The following is a 17914-nucleotide window of genomic DNA, read 5'->3' as shown; positions in this document are numbered from 1 at the left end:
GGACAGGTAGAGGATCAGAAAGGCAATGTGAGAAAACTCATGGGTATTACACTGTGCAGTGATAGCTACAACATCCCTGTGCTATTGACACTGTTTTGGTCACAAATCCCAAACAAGCATCCTGCAAGCTACTATGAAGGAAAGTTAATTTTATCCCAGCCCAAACCAGTACCATCCATAAAGAAAACCTAAACAAATCTGGTTTTCAGTCTAGAAAGGAGAACTTTGTTGTGTATGTAGGTCCAGCAGTAAGTCCAGGGTAATACTGTGTATACTGAAACCCCTGTTCTGTTATGACCACTGAGAGAAGAGTAAATTGAAATTATCCTAGGACAGTATTAGGAACCTTGTTCTGCCCAGCTGCATAGTTGGTGAAAGAGAGGAAGAGGCTGTTGGGCATGTAAAAACTTCCAACAAATAGAGAATCTTCAAGTAATCGCCTGTGCCACAAGTGTTGCCAGATGTTATCTGGACTGATCCTGACATAAATACAGTGAGCAGGGCCTGCTAGTTCTGTGGGGGTTTTAATGATTGTTACTATTTCACTGTAGTAACTTTCCAACAGTTATTTTTGAAGGTTGTAAGTTAGTGGTAAGATTTAAATGATGACAAAGAGAGGGGGATAAACCTAGAATAGTCCTTAGTTCTACTGTGCTGAATGTAATGCCAAAAGCTTGTTTTCAGACACTAGACTGGATTCTAGTCACTCCAGAACAGGTCTGTACATACCCACCATACATGAAATTAAAATTCATTTGATGTTGATCGTTCACTGTGCAATGACAATCACATTTGGATTGTTCTATTTTTTTTCTCTGCAGAGCCATGTCAGATTGAGGTGCGATTGCTGCTGGCTTACAACTCCAACAGGAGCAAAGCATCTACCAGAATTCCTAAATCTACCTGGAGTGAGAGCTTGGAGGCTCTCCCAGCCTCTGAAAATGGCATAGAGGGGACCATCCCCTTCAGCAAACCCGTCAAGGTGTATATAATGCCCAAACCTGCCAGGCGGTGAAGGCTGGCACTGAAAAACCTATTTATGGGTTTGTTGTGTCCAAGACAGCAAACCAAGCCAAAAGAGCCTTTACATGCATAAAGGGAGTCAAAATAAAGCTGCTGAAGAGCAGTTGGTCTCTTAAGCAGCAGGAGATGCTCAGCTAGTTAGGAGTGGTTTCAAGAAAATGCAGGTTTTTCTATATTGACTCAACAGAAACAGAACAGTTCTCAATCAGCATTCCAGTAATAATTTCATCGGGCTATACCTTCAGTTTTTACCTACAAAAAGTCTTTTTCCAAGGCCTCTAGGTTTTCTGCTATGTATTTACTATGTAAATCCTTGGACACATAATTCAATGTTATTTTTACAGTACTCTGAAGTGAAGCTGAGTTCAGCATTTTGTGTTTTGTGTGGGATTGTTGGTTTGTTTCTGCGGTTTTCTGGGTTTGGTTGTTTTGGTTTTGATTGTTTGGGTTTGTTTTTTTGTTTTTTGGGGTTTTTTTTTGAATGTCTAAAACTTGGATTTGTGCACTGGTACCTAATTTTTTAACAGAAAAAAATATATTCTAAAAAGTACTATTGTTCCTGTGTGGGAACAGCACCTAGGAAGGAAATTGCCAATTGCTGTTCTACATCCTCTCCAGCTGTACTGAAGCTGGTCCAGCTCTGGGGAGGGCACAGGTTGTTGATGGTGCAGGGGCAGGAGGAACCTCTTTGTGCAGGTGGCAGAACTTCAGTCAGCAGGACGTGGGGTTTAACTGAGCTACAGCAACAAAGCAGTTTGTCTCCTGTTGCACCTTTGTACAGCTTGAGGAGCAACGTAAGTACCAGTTGGAAAATTCCTAACCACAACCCACTAAGTTTTACAGGATCTGTTTCTGTGTGATGATCCTAGCCTGATCCAGTCCTAGTGGGATGTGAAAATCCATGATTTTCAATTCAGCAGCACTTTTGGCACTAAAAGTCTTTCTTGCCAGTTGAAGTAGCCAAACACCCTCTGTTCAGCAGCAGTTGGGCAGCTTGTCAGTGTTTCCCTCTGGAGGTGAGCTGGGAGTGCAGAGACACAAGAATTTAGTTAAAACATGATCCATTTTACGTTCCTGTCAGGAAGTGTGTCTGTGCATTGTTTCTGTGTGCCAGGCTTAGTGGACTGAGGAACCTCCTATGATTTTTAGCAATCCTTTGGCAGGATTTTTTAGGAGGACCTAATGTGTGAAACATTCTAGTGCAGCAGCCAAATGTTGCCTGTGTTCATGAATCAGTTGGGGTTTTTTTCTTTTTAAAAAGAGGTGTATTTTTAGCAACTAAACAAAACAGTGAAGAAATACTTTGCAGTTGTATTTAGTGTAAATAACCCCTTACATGCTTTCCTACAATAAAATTGCAAACCTCATGCTATTGTTTCTTTTTTTATAATAAAAGTGAACATGGATGCCTACATGGTCCTTGGCTAATAAGATCACTGCATGTTTTTTGTGATTTAAGTTTTTTAGCACTGTGTGAGTTGTAGCCCAAAGGCTCATAACCATAAAACTTTGCTGCTGCTTGATTCCTTGAATTAAATTTACTTTCTTAGTGCTTCTGCTCTTACAAACTGTTTTTTGGTGTCTCACCTTTAGGGCACTGCTTTGAAAATCGCCTGCCCATCTGACAGCTGAGTTGTTATTGTCTGACTTGTCTTTGGCATCCTCAGTTCAGTTCCCAGCAGACAGGGCTGATGTATCTCTCATTAGGAGGCTGTGTCTGGGCAGATATTTGACAAGCTGAGTGAGCTCATTACAGACTTTTTGCTTTTTCTTCCCCTCATTTTTGCACTTCACCAGTATTTTGTGCAGTTTGTCATCTCAGTAGTGTTTCTAATTTAGATGGTGTCCATAGGCTCCAGACCACAATGGATGCTTGGTGGGCACAGCAGATACTTTCAGTATCAAAATTTTGGCATCTTTCTCTCTTTTGCTAAGTACTGGATCAAATTTCTACTATTTTGTTCCCCTCATGCTGTCCTTGACCCCCTTCCATATAACATACCAGGCAAAGAGTGAGTGCCTTCTGTAATGCTGCTGAGAATCAGATAATGCAGGGCTGTGGAAAAGTTCTTCCATCTGTAATTTCAAGATGCCTAAAACAAGCTGAAAATGTAAGGCTGCTATGAACATTTCCAATCTGCTACTGAGAGCATTCTGCAGTTGGCTTCTCTGTAGATCTTTTTCTGATTCCTGGTTTGGATCATGGAAGAAATAACAGCTTTTCCTTTCCTCCTTCAGTTTCACCTGTGTAAGCAGATGACTAATTCATCATCCAATATAATCCTTCCCTCTTTCAGGTTAAAGCCCTCCCGCCTTGTCCTATCACTTCATGCCCTTTTCCAAGTGCCCCTCCAGCTCTCTTGTAGCCCCTCCAGGTACTGGAAGGAGCTCTCAGGTTTCCCCAGAGCTGTCTCTTCTCCAGACTGAGCAACCCCAACTCTCTCAGCCTCTCCACAGCAAAGGTGCTCCAGCCCTTTCAGCATTTTCATGTTCTCTGGACTTGTTCCACATGTTGACATCCTTATGTTGGGAGCCCCAGAGCTGGATGCAGCACTGCAGGTAGGGTCTCACCAGGGTGAGCAGAGGGGGAGAACCCCCTCCCTTGGCCTGCTGCCCACAGGCAGCCCAGAAAGGCAGAGGAGTCCTTTGAGCTGCCCGAGCAGGTTGTTGAGTCATGTTGAGCTGCTCAGCCACCAACACACTGAGGTGTTGCCCCTCAGAGCTGCTCTCAATCCATTCTCCACCCAGCTTGCACATGTGTATGCTACTGCCCATTTCACACCATGGTCCAACATATGGGGAATTGGGAAAGAAATTCGTATAAAAAGCGAGGGTTGTTATAGTTCTTGAAATCCAGATGTTGACTTTTTGTACCCATCCCCACATTTGAGACATTAAGGTTTTTCTGCTCTCAAAAATACCAGAGCTCATGCTCTTTGTGTTGTCTCAGAGGCATTCATACCATTCAGCCACTGTCCTTTAATTCTGGATAATTGTTGGGCTTCTGCACTGCAATAGCCTATAAGATGATTGATCTCAGAATAAAAAGAAAAACAAAGGGCTCTAGTCACACACAAAGATCATTTGCATCTTTCATCTCCGTTGAAGGGGGAACAGAGGACTTCAGATGACAGTCACCCAAGTATGAAGAGTTTGTGTTCTCTCAGCTGCTTCCAAGTGTAGGAACAGTGTGCTAGTACAGCTGCAGCCACAGAGAGATTGAGCAATCTGCAAAGGAATCGCAATTTGCTAAGAATCAACAATGTTCAATCATCCCTCACCTCTGCATTGTACCTGTGAGTTAGACAGAAACAAGAGGGAAAAGAATCTGGCAGAGCAAGGAGAATGCTGACCTCATGTGAAAGAGGGGTAACTTAGTGGTTTGAAAATGTGTTGTCCTATTTACCATTAACTTTCTGGATTTAATTTAATAAGGCATCTGTATATGTAGGAAACTCAGCTTTGAATGCTTTCAGTGGGACATTCATATCTAGATTGCTGAAGTCCAGTGAAATTCATTACACAAATTTGGAAGTAAATAATTCAATTACTGAGTCAAGAGCTCATAAAATGTGTGTAGGGAGCAAAGTTGAAGCTTATGAGACATTAAGTCAGACCTGGTGTAGCTTTCACCTATCTTATTTTTAAAAGGACCAAAAAAAAAGTAAATGGGCAGAGACACTGCAAAAAGTACAAAGCAAGTTCCTGGGAAGATGAATGAAGAGGGTATGCATTTAAATCACGCTGCATGACATCAGTGAATCATTTAGGTTGGAAAAAAACTTGTAAGACCATGGAGTTCAACCATAAACCCAGCACTACCACACCCACACTAAGCCATGGCCCCAGGTGCCACATCCACATGCTTTTTGAACACTGCCAAGGATGATGACTCCACCACTTCCCTGGGTAGCCTGTTCCAAAGCCTGGCAACACTTTTGGGAAAGAGATTTTTTTCCTAATATCCAATTTAAACTTCCTCTGGTGCAACCTAAGGCTGTTTCTTGTCCTGTTACTTGTTACTGACACCCCGCTGGCAACAATCTCCTTCCAGGCAGTTTTAGAGAGCGATAAGGTCCCTCCTGAGCCTCCTTTTCTCCAGACTGAACACCCCCAGCTCCCTCAGGCTGCTCCTCATCAGACTTGCATCTCTGCCATGCTGTACTGGTCATCATCTTGGGTTCAAGCTCACAGAGATAGATTCCTCTGGAACCCTGTCTTGCTTGCCTAAGTTATAATCACTTTTTAAATATTATTTCACTGGCATCTTCCATTTTATTCTTAGTAACAGGCATTGGGAATGCAGAAAAGGCTGTCTTTTTACTTTACAGTTTGCTAATGCAGTATCAGTGCGACTTCAAAATATAAAGTTTTAAGGCTTGTTGATGCCAGGCTTTGCACAAATGCTACTCAATGTCCCTTAAAAATGCTGGTCATGTTGCATTTGGTGTCTGTGAGCCTTTTATGGCCTGTTTCTCTGGGCTGCCAGCTCACACATGCTGCTTGACAAAGATAAAGGCTGGGGACTGACCCACTCGGCGGCAGAGCAGCTGGGGTGGAATCTTCCTGGCTCCCAGCCCAGCCGCAGCTCGGCTTTAATTTCAGCGTCAGGGTGGGAGTTCACTGCCTACTGGGAGATCGTTTTCCTGGTGGGAGGCAGAGCAGTGGTGTATGTGAGAAATCCTGCCCTATAAAAGTGCATTCCCATGATTTGGGCTATGAGCCCGCAATTTTAACAAATTATTTATGGCTCTAGCTGAAAGCAGCAATTTCACAAAGATACCAGTTTGAGCTCTGCTGGAATTTTTTGATGAATCAATCCCAGCTGCTTCCACCATCTAGCAAAGCAATTTCAGGCACCAAGAAGGAAATCGGGCTTTCAGTGACTGGAGCAGCCCAAGTGGAACAGATGCTATTGTGGGAACTGACAGTGCTGACTCAGGAAGCTGTGACGAGAGCAGCAAGAGAAGACATGGATGGAAAAACTTGCAGCAGATGACCTCTTTGTTGACACCAATATTTTGTACTGGTGGTGGTGAAACTTCACAGTTTACCTTTAAAAAATAAATCCATTTCTTTGCACACTGCAGCTCCCTGCTTTGGAAGTGGAATCTTCTGAATCCTACCAGTTGCCAAATTAAGGGAAGAATTACGAGGCTGCAGCACAAAGCTGGGTAGGGTACACCTCAGTCACCTGGCAATGCAAAACAGGCTCTGTTCCCCACATGCCTTTTGGGAGGACAGATCGTGTGGCAGCAGCAGTGTTAGGAGCCCACTGTATTTGTCTCAAATACAGGACCTGAGCTATGCAGCTTTGGTGAATGTGGCATCACCATTAACGTGCCACATTAACATGAAAATATGTTACCAAAAAAAAAAAGTAAAAAACAGACCTGGAGGAGAAAGATAAGGGGTTTGCTCAACTTCTCCTAATGTGTAATGCCCATGGTTCCATTTTTTAAATTACTGCAGTGTCCTCTCAGCCAAAGCATTACAAAGCCTTTTCCCATTTGAGGCTGCCTTAAGGCCCAGAAGCTCGTAAAATAACACAAATACATGACCACGATCAAGAGAGTCAAACCACCTTCACTATCAGATAATATTTAGTGCAAAAAGTCTCCACTCTGTGGGCTGGCAGGAACTCGTTCTGCTGGCATTCCCTTGGGGTGACCACAGTCTTCTGGGTCAGTAGTTCACCTTCTCCTTCACACCAGACAAGTTGTGCAGAAAAATGTCACAGCAGCTACTCTGAGCATTATACCAGCTGCTGTGTCAGACAACACAGATGCAGCTGGAAAGGCAGTTCCTGCTGGGTTATGTAAGATTTTGCCTCAAATGTAGCTACACTAACAAAAAACATTGCTGTCATTAGGAGATTGCAAGATAAAACTTTCAAGTACTCACTTTCCCTTTGCTTTTACATTGCTTTGTATTTTAGCAGATGAAAGATTTAAATTATTTCGAGAGCAAATAGCAGAAAAAGAACATAGTATTTTGTGCATCTTGGGAAAGTTACTGTGCTCTCCTATCAGTGTAAGGCTCTCTACAACTGCTTGGATAGCTCCAAGTGCCTCAGGGCTTTTACAGCTTCATCTTGGTACTTTCATTAATACACACAGAATTAATATGCACAGAGTAAAAATTGGTGGGCCTGGTGGGAAAAAAATCAACAGTAGGTAACTGGTAACTGGCAATATTGATAAAGGCCCACCAAAAACAGCAACCAAGAGAACTTTAAATCTTTAGTGTAATAGTGTAAGGTTTAAATCTTTAGTGTAATAATGTTTGTTGGCACAAAATTTAAGTCATCAAATAATGATGACAAGTCTAACATGACAAGTCTAACATGTAACAAGTCTCACATGCATCCCCAGCTTGCCAGCAGTGCCTTGCTAGCAGCAATTCAGAATGATTTCCTAAAGATCAATGTTTTATGCTACAAATTCTAGTTTTGTAACACACCTTTCTGATTATTTTAAGCATGTAGGGACTTTTCAATAGATAACGTATTAGACAACTCAATCCTCACAACTGGAAATTAATAAGAAAATGTTTTAAGGCCCAGGTTTTATGCTTATACATTTTCCCCTTTTTTAGGTTCAATAAAAATATAAAAGTGCTCTATTATGTGATGTTCATAAATTGGCAAATACCTTGACTGAGGTCACCTGCAGAAGGTAAAGTTGTATGTTCTGGGTTTGCTTTTTAATTTATTTTATTTTTAATTTATTTATCCAGTGGTGGTAAAGTGCTTCTTTGCCATCACTTCATATCTGCCATTTGATTGTGCTCATTAGCTATTTTATGGCTGCGTTCCAGTAGCCAGTAATGTAATTTGGGCCAGTAATGTAATAAAAGTATTCAAAACATAATTTCCTAATTTAGTCAACAGGTGAAAAGTTAAGTAACAAGACTATGGACAGCCTTCAGAGGAAAATTAGGTCAATCTCAACAATACATGGAAATGATTCTGTAATTAAACGATTTAATTACATTAACAGCCCTGCCTTTTGTGAGCCCTCGTTCTGTTTAGATCCCGAACTAATACACTATCTTTGCATTTTAGATTGTGAGTGCACAAATGGCTTGGCACGTAAGTTCACACTCGGCGGAGTGCAGTTTGATTCAGCAGAGGTGTGTCCGTGATTCGGCTGCGGGCCGGGCAGGCGGCGGGAGCTGCGCTTCAGCAGGTGGAATGGAAGACCCCGCCCACTTTGACACCCCGAGCAGCCAGGGCATTGTACTCTGCCACGGCCTTCTCCGTCTGCAGCACCAGCACGTCAATCCCGTTCTTCTTCAGGTACTCCACAGTGGATGCTGGAACCTCGGAAGACAAAAGGAAATCACAGAAGCAAGAATCAGATTATTTTCCCCTTAAACTGTAAGACTTGTAGAAAACCAGAAACTGATGCCACTTGTTAAACATGACTTAAGTAACTGCCAGTAGCCAAAATGACAATGCTCAGATAGTTCTAAGATTGATTTAATTTTTTTTTCTCTGCAATAAAGCTACTTTTATACACACACCTCCCCTACCTCCTAAACACACTTTAAAATACAGTCCTCTCTTACAAAAATAAATAGAATTGGAACTAAAGGAATTTAATCTAAAGAAGGTGTTATTCATCCCACCAGAAAGCAAGAGATTTGCTTCTCACCAAGTAAAGCTCAGCACTTCTGATCTGAGCTTTCTGTAGTGAGTTTATCTGCTGAAATGATACCTGGCAACAATTGTGTCAAGAATACCTAATTACCAAAGTATTTTCAGCATGCTAAAAAGCCAGTTACAACCTATTGCAAGAGGAGGGGACAAAAGACAATCTGAAAAATTCTTGTTTTAGTTGCTCCTGTAGCAGAACATAAACCTGTTTATTGCTTGTCATGGACACTAATACAGAGGAGCTCAAATGATGTCCTGAGGGACCCCTGACAGGTGCTCATTCACACTGATCCTCATTTTTTTCCCTCTCAGTGAAGCATCATCGATTTAATTTTTTTCCTCCTAATCAGAGGGAGAGAGAAAAGAAACAGTTCTCTTTATGCTTGTCACAGAACAAAAACCTACCTGCAAAGCCTCACTCATGCCACGACCAATCACCACAGTTTGAACACCCTTCTTGACGACTTCTTCAAGGTCAGCTGGCTGCACTCCTGGAGAATGCTAAGTGTCAGGGAAGGAAAACAATAGTCTGTGTTCTGACAGCATCAGCCAGGAAAGCTGTGTCTGTGTGTCCTGAACACAGAGCAGCAGGGTAAATTAGCAGGTCCAGAATGTAACACAACTCTCTTCTGTACATACACACAGTAGAAAACATTTGAAACTGAAAAAGGTATTTAATATGCAAGTGAAGGATGATAATTAATTGACGAATGGCAAGATTATACTTCCTTATTAAACAGCCAAAACAAAAAAGATGCATTATAAATTTAAAACATTTATGTCTAACTTCTGGCATTTTATAAATATTAACAGCATGAAATCAATAAATTGCAACAATACTGCTATATGATTTCAAAATAACAAAAATCTACTTGAAAGAACGATGATTGCAAGCCAAAGTTTACTCACTTTAAATACAAAGAACTCCTCAGATAGTTAAAATTATTAAATAATTTTATTGTTTACTTTGCAGATCTCACCAAAGATGACTGAAATTTATTGGGTAGTGTAATTTCAGTTAACAGCTTGGATTTATGCATTATTCTTTATTTTGAGAAAAGAATATTTGAATCCAGATGCCTCAGAGAAAGAAGGAACTTGCACAGCACATTAACAGATGTTTTAAAAAGTACACCCACTTACTGCTATTTAACCATATAAATGCATAAACACATCTATAATGTTAATATAAAACATTATTATGTTACCCTAATTCTCCTCCTGGATTCAGTTTCTATGTATCTCCATGTGGTGAAGAGTAAGATACTGGACATCCTATGGCTATAATTTGGTCCTTCTTTGGTGTGTTTATGTTTTTATTTTTAAAACATAAATATTATTTATCCTCCCCCCTCTTTTTGTTGTTTTTGTTTTTTTTTTTTTTTTAATAGAATTCTGAAGTTCTGAAGTTTCCAAGAGGTCTGAGTTTCTCACTTGAAGTAGGTAATACCATGGTGGACTCATGAAGAATGGAACAAGTAAGACCTTCCAAGCTGAAAGAAACAAATGAGCTCCTAAAGTTGCAGGTATAAAAAGCCTTCCATGGTAGAGTGCCACTTTCAATGAGTGAATTAAACTTATTCCACAAGAAAGTCTTTAGGATGGCTGATTTCTAAAATTTCAGTAACAGAGATGATTTACCTTTATGGTTCTTCAAGTTCACAAAATCATAGAACACCTCAAGTTGGAAGGGACACATGAGAATAATTCACAAGACTATCTAAAGCTAAACCACAACTTAAGAGCATCATCCAGATGCTTCTGGAACTCTGACAAGCTTGCTCTGTGACCACTTCCCTGGAGAGCCTTTTCCAGAGCCTGAGCACCCTCATCTGAATGTCTCCTTGAAGCTTGACTGCATTTCCATGGGTCCTACTGCTGGTCACCAGAGAGATCAGCATCTTCCCTCTGCTACCCCACCTCTGGAAAGTGTAGACTGTGATGAGGTCACCCCTCAGCCTCGTATTTTCCAAGATGAACAAGCCAAATCACCTCAGCTGCTCCTCATAAGCCTTGCCCTCAAGGCCTTTCAGCATCTGCACCTCCGTCCTTGGAACACAGTCTGATGTCCTCCTTATGCTGAGGTGCCCAAAACTGCACATACAACTTGAGGTGGGGCTGCTCCAGTGCAGAGCAGAGTGGGACAAGCACCTCCCTCGGCTGTGCTGTGCCTGACACACTCCAGGACATGTCTGGCCCTTTGGGCTGCCAGGACCAAAGGCTGTGTTCCCCTTAGTCCATTTACATTCCATATCCACACCTGGAATGCAGAACTCACTTGAATAGGCAGAGCGTCCTCAGACCTAATCACTCTAAGTACTTGTTTATGACGGAATAGGCAATGCTTTTCCTTTGGGATTTTTTAAGTAGACTGAGAACTTAGACAAGAAGAATTGGTATGTTTTACTGCAATTACAATAATTAGAATTCTGAGGAAGGTTTGCTGTCACGTGAGAAGCACTCCTGAGACATTAAAGCCATGCAACAAAAGGATTTTCTTTGGTTACACAGGACACTTTGATGCTAGTAAGAAACTAGTGTTACTAAAGGAAATACCTAACATGATGAAGTCACTGTATCATTGTTGATTTGACAGCAGATTTTCTTGCCTGTACTGTTCTCTGGCCTTCATTTCAGCAATACCTAAGTCTTTTCTTCTGCCATTAGCAGATGGCACTGAAAGGCAGCCAGCCAGGGAGAGAGGGTGCCATTCATCCCCAAGGGTTAAGGCCACAATAACTGCTAGTGCTCAGTTACAGAACCTTGCAGGGCCAGTAATACAATTTTCCTGATGAAAGAATGCTTTACTAGACAGCAGCGTGACAGCAGAGGAGGAAAGGAAGCAATTTATTTCCAACTAGAGTGTGGGACATGACCAGCACTGCTTGTTTTTCACACTTCAGTTCCAGCTACCTCCAGGAAAAACATGCTTAAGGAAAGTAAGCAAATTGTTGTCCATCTTTAAAAAACTGGGCAGAAAATGCAGCTGTTGAATACTACTGTTTCCAGTGCTGACAAAACTAAATTTTTGACAGTTCTTCTCAACATTGGAGAAAAAGCTTAGTTCTATTCTTAATATTTATTGTTTGCTATTTATTTTAAAAGAAAATCACTCACTCCTCAGCTGCAAGGATAGAACTGACCTAAAGCAGGAACTTTACAAGCAATTTACATAAGCCCTTACTTTAGATATTTTTTTTATTTTTTACTTCCTGAAAAAATAAAAAGGATGCCAGAAAACCTACCTCTCCAGAGAACCCAACTATTCTTTTTCTCCTCCAGTTTTAATTTAACATTGACTTGTTTTTCAAGTCCTCTAAAGACTTATGGATTTAAATGTTTTACTTGTGACAAGAGGATATTCCTTGTTAGAAACTTTCAAAAGAAAGCACAGCCTCCTAAATGTTAGTAAGTGCCTGTAATTTGAAACCAAAGTTTTTCAGTGGTTGGAATAAATATAAAAACGTGCTTGGGCTGGGAACTAGTTGGGAACTTTTCAGCTATCATTACCTGTTCTGCTTCTCCAGCTATGTGCATATAAAGCACAAAAATTATATTGTCAAACAAGCGGACAGCAACTCTCACCACAAAACCCAGCCCTTTCAACAGCCAGTGAAAACTTATTTTTTTTATAACCAGGCCATAAATGAAACACATTTTAAAACGTTATGTACACAGCTACCTTTTTCTCTGCAAGGTGCAGCTACCTTTGCATGACAGCAGCACTTTTCTCTTGGTGTTATATATTCTGCATAAACTGAACTATCAGAATTATCAACATCAAGTTCCCATTGCAATATATCCTATACTGTTTCTAAATATGAAGTAACAATACTATTACATGTACTTTCATCCAATTCTGATTGGATTTACAGATAAACTTTAAAAATTACAAAGGCAAGCACTTAGTATATGGCTACCAAGAGAAGTCACTGTATGATTAGCCAGACCATGAGCTTTTCACAGAGAAAATAGTGCAAGAAACACTGTATCTGCATATTTTTCCTCTGAAATATGTACAAGGGACCCCAAGGAAAAGGATAAAAACTAAACCACATGCAATGTTGTCTTCCAAAAATGCAAACTCAGTTACTATTTTTTTTTTTTTTTTTACTTTTGATAATTTCCTATCTCACTCAAGATAACTTTTGTTTAGACAGTCTGTTTAGACAGTCTGAGGTATCTTTTGACAATTGCACTCTTAAGCAGATGAGGAATATTGTTTGAGAGCTCTAGGGTATGTGAAAGTTGTCTGGTGAGGGTGGCTGTCAGAACTCAGGGCAACCGTCGCAGTGCCCTGTTGCATGTAGGATGTAGTGGGACTGCAGCCGTCTGACCCCTCCACAAAGTCACCTCCAAAACACACACTCAGTTCTTCCCAGGAAAATCTACCAGCTAGATGAAAGAAAAAGGCAGCTCACTAAATTTCTGGCTGGAACTTTCACACTGTTCTCTGGACCACACTCAGAATCCTGTTTTAAATGCAGTGTAGTAAACACCAAACTTACGTTGGTCCCGGTTTCTCGCCAATCCCACGTCCGGCTTCCTCCCGGCCATACTTTGCAGTCCTTGTATGTTGTAGAGCAGCCTTTCACCTTCATCTGACCCCAAGAAAGGGAAGCAATTTCAGGGGAAGACATCACAAAGTTCAACCAGAGTCTGGAAAAAGGATATTTAATACTTAACATCAGGCGAACATATGCAGCACGTCAATAAAAATGGAAAATTCTGTCCTCACCCCAAGAAGCTAGGAAGGAAATGCTGTTACAGACTTTATCCACGTGGTTTTGTGACAACAGACTTGAACTGAGGATCAGCAGATTTGTTGAATTACCAGTCCTCTTGGGGATTTTGTGCACGATTTTGGGCAAACCATTTTACATGCTAAATCTGTTCAAGTATTGGATGTTCAACTTTTAAAACTATCAACAGGGATCAGGTCCCAGAATATCCTCTCACATCTGGGTTTTAATCTTCTCCCTAAAATGAACAATGAGGATGATAATAATTTCCTAAAATATCAGAAATCTGCACTATTTCATTGACCACTTTATTTTTTACCATTGAAGTGGTAAATGAAATTAAAAGGAAATGCCAAACAAACCCAATAGTAAAGCCATGAACCAGTGTCACTGTCACACTGCTACAGAGAACAAGACTTTCAGGGATGTAAAGGGGTTGAGCCTTCCCCCAGACACTGATGACAGAGACCAAGTCTCCCAGGATTACACATCCAAATAAGAACTTGTCTAATTGTTTGACCTCCATCTTCATTGTTTCAACTTAAATCCATTAGTTAAAATCCTTTCTGCTGGGGACAAATAGAACAGCTTAATCTTTGTCTTTTTCACCTTTTTTCTTTCTGTTTTCTTGAGGAATTCACTCAGTATTTTTCTTTTATTTCATTTGGATTAAATAACTATCCCTTCAGTCATGTTTTCTAAGCCTCTACTTATTTTGTCCCTCTTTCCTTTAGCAGCCAGCCACTGGTACACATCTTCCTTTGATGTCTGTTGCCTAGAATTTGACAGAGCCTTATCAGTGCCTCTGTAGCCCCACTGCTTTTTGGTGAGTGCCACAGTGCTGTTGGGATCTGCTGCCACAATGTCTGCTGGGCAGCAGCAGGGCAGGGTCTCTGCCTCACAAGGAAGGCCTCGTGTCAGGTCCCTGCAGAAGCTTTCCCCTCCTCACAGTCCCTCAGGTACTGCAGTCTGATTGCTGCGGTGATTCTGGCAGTGAACAGAAAGAGAGGAATCACAGGGTGGTGACACCCTGGAAATGCTTTGGCCTAGCATGGCAGTCCACTGACACAGTGCCAGGACAGAGCCACCTTTCCACCCTTCCAATTCACATGGTCTGAAATCCACTTTTTGAAGAAAACTTGATGTTTCTCCAATAAAAAGAGGTCCACCTCTGCCTAATCCAAAACATCTCTGTGGCAGATCCTTCCAGATACACAGATTCTCATCCTTTATTTTTCAATTGTTTACATTTGCCGGGAATTGAATAGTTTAAATTCATTATGAATGCTGGCAGCACAGATTAAAGGCACTGCCCATGCAAGAGATAAATCTTTGGATGACCATGCTTCCAGTCCTCCTGGAAGCCACCCTTCCTGTCTTGCACGTGCTACAAAAGATGCAGCACTGCCAGACAGGATGTGCTCTCCTTGGATTGACTGCCAGAAGCGGATCTCAGCATCCCATCTAAAACACTGCATGAAGGACAAAATGCATTACTTTAGATTCAGCACAGGACTGAGTTTGACAGAGCTGCTTCTCACACAGGACAGTGGGGCAATTCTTTTTCTTCTCACTCCTGCGTGATGTTAGTGGCACATGTGTCCTGTCAAACAGCTAGAGGGGACTAAAACTTGCTTGGACTAATACAGTCTAGATTCTCTCATTGCACATCCATGATGCAATGGTTTCAAACAAAGATTTGTATGATTATTTTTCAAAGGTCTGCCTGAAGGGATATTCTAGCTGAAGAAACAACCAGCAGTAGTCCCAACAGAATGAAATTAAAGGCTGAATAAAGCACCCAGAACTTGGCCTCTGAAGAATGAAAATAATTTTTGCCCATGCTACTTTTCAGATGAAATGTTAGAATTAGACCTGGAGGTTAGACAGAGGTGAATGAACAGTAAGATGATCAGGAATATCACCTTCCCCAATCCAAACAGTATCACAAGGCTGGAACTGTGCAATCAAACAGGTACAAACTGCAAATGGGAGAGCAAGGATTTCATGCTATGTTTTCCAAACAGCATAAAAATAAGTAAATAGCAGAAATGAAGCAACAAACTTACAACGCACAAATAAAAAATTATCCTGTAAAACCTTTTCCCATAATACTGCCAGAGATTATCAGTAAGGTCAGGTCACTTGAATAAATAAGAGTATCTTTGAGTAAGAATGAACTCATTGATAGAAACTTTGGGCATCCTTTAATGAAGAGTGCGGTCCAAACACTGAGGAGCAGGAAAATAGTTCTCAAACAAATTATTTTTTAAATTATTCACCGTGAGAAATGTGAAGTATCAAAACATACATTAACACTTAATATCAGAAGACACCTTGAATTAAATGACTTGCAAGTACAACCTAAACCTGCAATTTCTGAAAACTGCAGCAGTTCAAACACAAAGAGATGAGGAGCAGAAATGGCTCAGGACTCTACAAGTGAAATCATGAGAGTTTAAGAACATCAGAAATAAAGGAAGTAGAACTTAAAAGGAGGCAAAATGCACGTTTATGCTAGGAGACTATACTGAAATGAAGCGCTGGATAAGGATGGCAGAAGACAAAAGCAGCTGAGAAGGAAGCGGAAGAAAGCTGAGATTGAATTGCAGTTGGGCAAGCTGGTGGACTTTAAGATTGCCAGCACACCTTTCTTCTGTGGAGGCAACCAGCGACAAATGGAATAAAAGAGGTGAACGAGAGCAGTGCACCAAATAATTTTATTGAGACGCTGCAGAAGGAAAAGATGTTTTTAAAATCCAAGGGGCAACCTGAGACTGAAGAGGATACAAGGGGAAGAGTAAATCGGTGTACGTGAAGTTATGGACAGAACAAATTGCTGTAAGGTGCCAGAAGACAACGTGGTTCTCCAGCGCTGCCGGGGAGCAGGGTCAGGGGGCGGGCGGCTTCCCATTATTCCAGGGGATCCAGCAGCCAGAGGAAGGTCAGGGTTAAAAACTGACAGCAGCAAGGCAAACAGAAAGGACGGGAGAAGCTCAGACCAACTGTTTAGGGAGGGGGAAGGTGTCAAGTTCACGCAGGAGGAAAACACACTTTGGGAATTCGGCAGTTCCTTTTCGCTGGGGACCCTTGTGACGGCAGTCAACCGGAGAGGTCACGGGAATCTGGCAGTGAAAGAGGGGGAACAGCAGGCTGTGAATACAGCGGAGAGAGGCAAGGAGACAAGGACAGGGAACGCTGAGAAGCGCGGCGGGAGGGGTGGAGGGACGGATGTGGGAAGGGAAAGATCAGTCCAGGACCCCCCAAAGCACGGCCTGGCGTGCCGGGGCACAAGGGCCGGGACACAAGGAATAAGGGCCGGGACACAAGGAACAAGGACAGTGACAGCACCGGCGCCGCGCGCTCCCCTCACGCCCGGCTCCCCTCACGCCGCGGGCCCGTCACGCGCCCGCACTCACCGCCCCGCGCGCGCCACCCCGCCGCCCCGCCGGGCTCCGCCTGCGCCCGGCCCCGCGGGGACGGGGCGGGCCCTGCGCGCTTCCAGCGCTCTCATTGGGCAGCGCTCCCTGCCGGCCCCGCCCCCCGCCCCTTCCGATTGGACGGTCTGTGGGCCTGTCCCCGCCCCCGCCCCGCCTTGTTTTCATTCCCCCTCGCCGCGCGCGGCGGAGGGGAGCCGGCTCGCGCCGCTCTGGCCGCCGCCCCCTGCCCTCCCCTGCCTTCATCGTGCCCCCGGTGCATTGTGGGATAGTGGCGGCCCGGCCCGGCAGCGCCCCCTCCTCCCTCCCCCTCCCCAGCTCCTTCTCCATCCCCAGGTCCAAGATGGCGGCGGCGGCGGCGGCGGCTCCTCCGGCCCCATCCCCGCCGCCCCCTGCTCCCGCGGGCCCGCGCTGCCCGGGCTCCTGGCCCAACTTCGCCGTTGTCTGCTCCTTCCTCGAGCGCTACGGGGCCCTTCTGGACCTGCCCGAGCTGCCCTTCCCCGAGCTGGAGCGCGTCCTGCAGCCGCCGCAGGAGCCCGGAGACCAGGGTAAGCGGCTGCGCTGCCTCTCCCGCCCGCCGCTGCGGAGCGGCCGGCCGAGGGGGCCCGGGGGGCGGAGGGGGGGCCGGGGCTGTCCCCCCCCCGCCTCCTCCCGGCCCCGGGGGTGGAGCGCGCCGAGGGAGAGGAGGGGCCTGGGATTCCCGGGGGGAGGGGAGCCCTCCCTGTTTTTTCGGGGGGAAGCAGCTATTTGTGTGTGTATACTGGGGGGAAAGCTGCCTGCCCCCGCGGCGGGCATGGGAAGGAGGTGGGGGACTTCCCCTTCCCCTCTCCTCCTTCTCAGTGCCGCCTGTGACCCCCCCCCTCCGTCCCTCCCTCCCCCCCCGTTTCCCTGGGTTCGTTCCCGAGCTCTTTGCGGGTGGGACTCCTTGCAGAAAACAGGCATAAGACGAAATAACTATTTTCGTTCAGCTTGGCGCTGGTAGCCGGTCTCTCTTCCACCTCCTCCCTTCCCCCCAGCTTGGGGGGCGCTTCACAGCCTCTTCCCCCCCTCCC

General features: G+C 43.7%; 3 protein-coding genes across 4 annotated transcripts in view; 2 read left to right on the top strand and 1 right to left on the bottom strand.

Annotated features, from left to right (window-relative positions):
* Nucleotides 1-2390, top strand: part of INTS4 (integrator complex subunit 4) — a 32215-nt gene extending 29825 nt beyond the window's left edge. For both annotated transcript variants that reach the window (XM_021533977.3, XM_021533978.3), the window contains exon 23: nucleotides 822-2390. In XM_021533977.3, the coding sequence (XP_021389652.1) occupies nucleotides 822-1015 (194 nt within the window). In that variant the 3' untranslated portion in view covers nucleotides 1016-2390. The remainder of the gene's footprint in view (nucleotides 1-821) is intronic.
* Nucleotides 2391-7720: 5330 nt separating this feature from the next.
* On the bottom strand, nucleotides 7721-16922 carry AAMDC (adipogenesis associated Mth938 domain containing). The gene is made up of 4 exons (XM_021533976.3): nucleotides 16845-16922; nucleotides 13192-13342; nucleotides 9089-9184; nucleotides 7721-8347 (listed from the first exon to the last, which is right to left on the bottom strand). Exons 2-4 carry the CDS (start codon nucleotides 13321-13323, stop codon nucleotides 8207-8209), a joined length of 369 nt encoding a protein of 122 aa, XP_021389651.1. The 5' UTR covers nucleotides 13324-13342; nucleotides 16845-16922; the 3' UTR covers nucleotides 7721-8206.
* Nucleotides 16923-17190: 268 nt separating this feature from the next.
* The window catches only part of RSF1 (remodeling and spacing factor 1), a 58358-nt gene continuing 57634 nt past the window's right edge, over nucleotides 17191-17914 (top strand). Inside the window, exon 1 of the mRNA XM_021533974.2 lies at nucleotides 17191-17410. Within this exon, the coding sequence (XP_021389649.2) occupies nucleotides 17206-17410 (205 nt within the window). The 5' untranslated portion in view covers nucleotides 17191-17205. The remainder of the gene's footprint in view (nucleotides 17411-17914) is intronic.

The sequence above is a fragment of the Lonchura striata genome, chromosome 2 (genome assembly GCF_046129695.1).
Source record: "Lonchura striata isolate bLonStr1 chromosome 2, bLonStr1.mat, whole genome shotgun sequence".
Classification (NCBI taxonomy): domain Eukaryota; kingdom Metazoa; phylum Chordata; class Aves; order Passeriformes; family Estrildidae; genus Lonchura; species Lonchura striata.
This window is presented reverse-complemented; position numbering and strand designations above follow the sequence as displayed.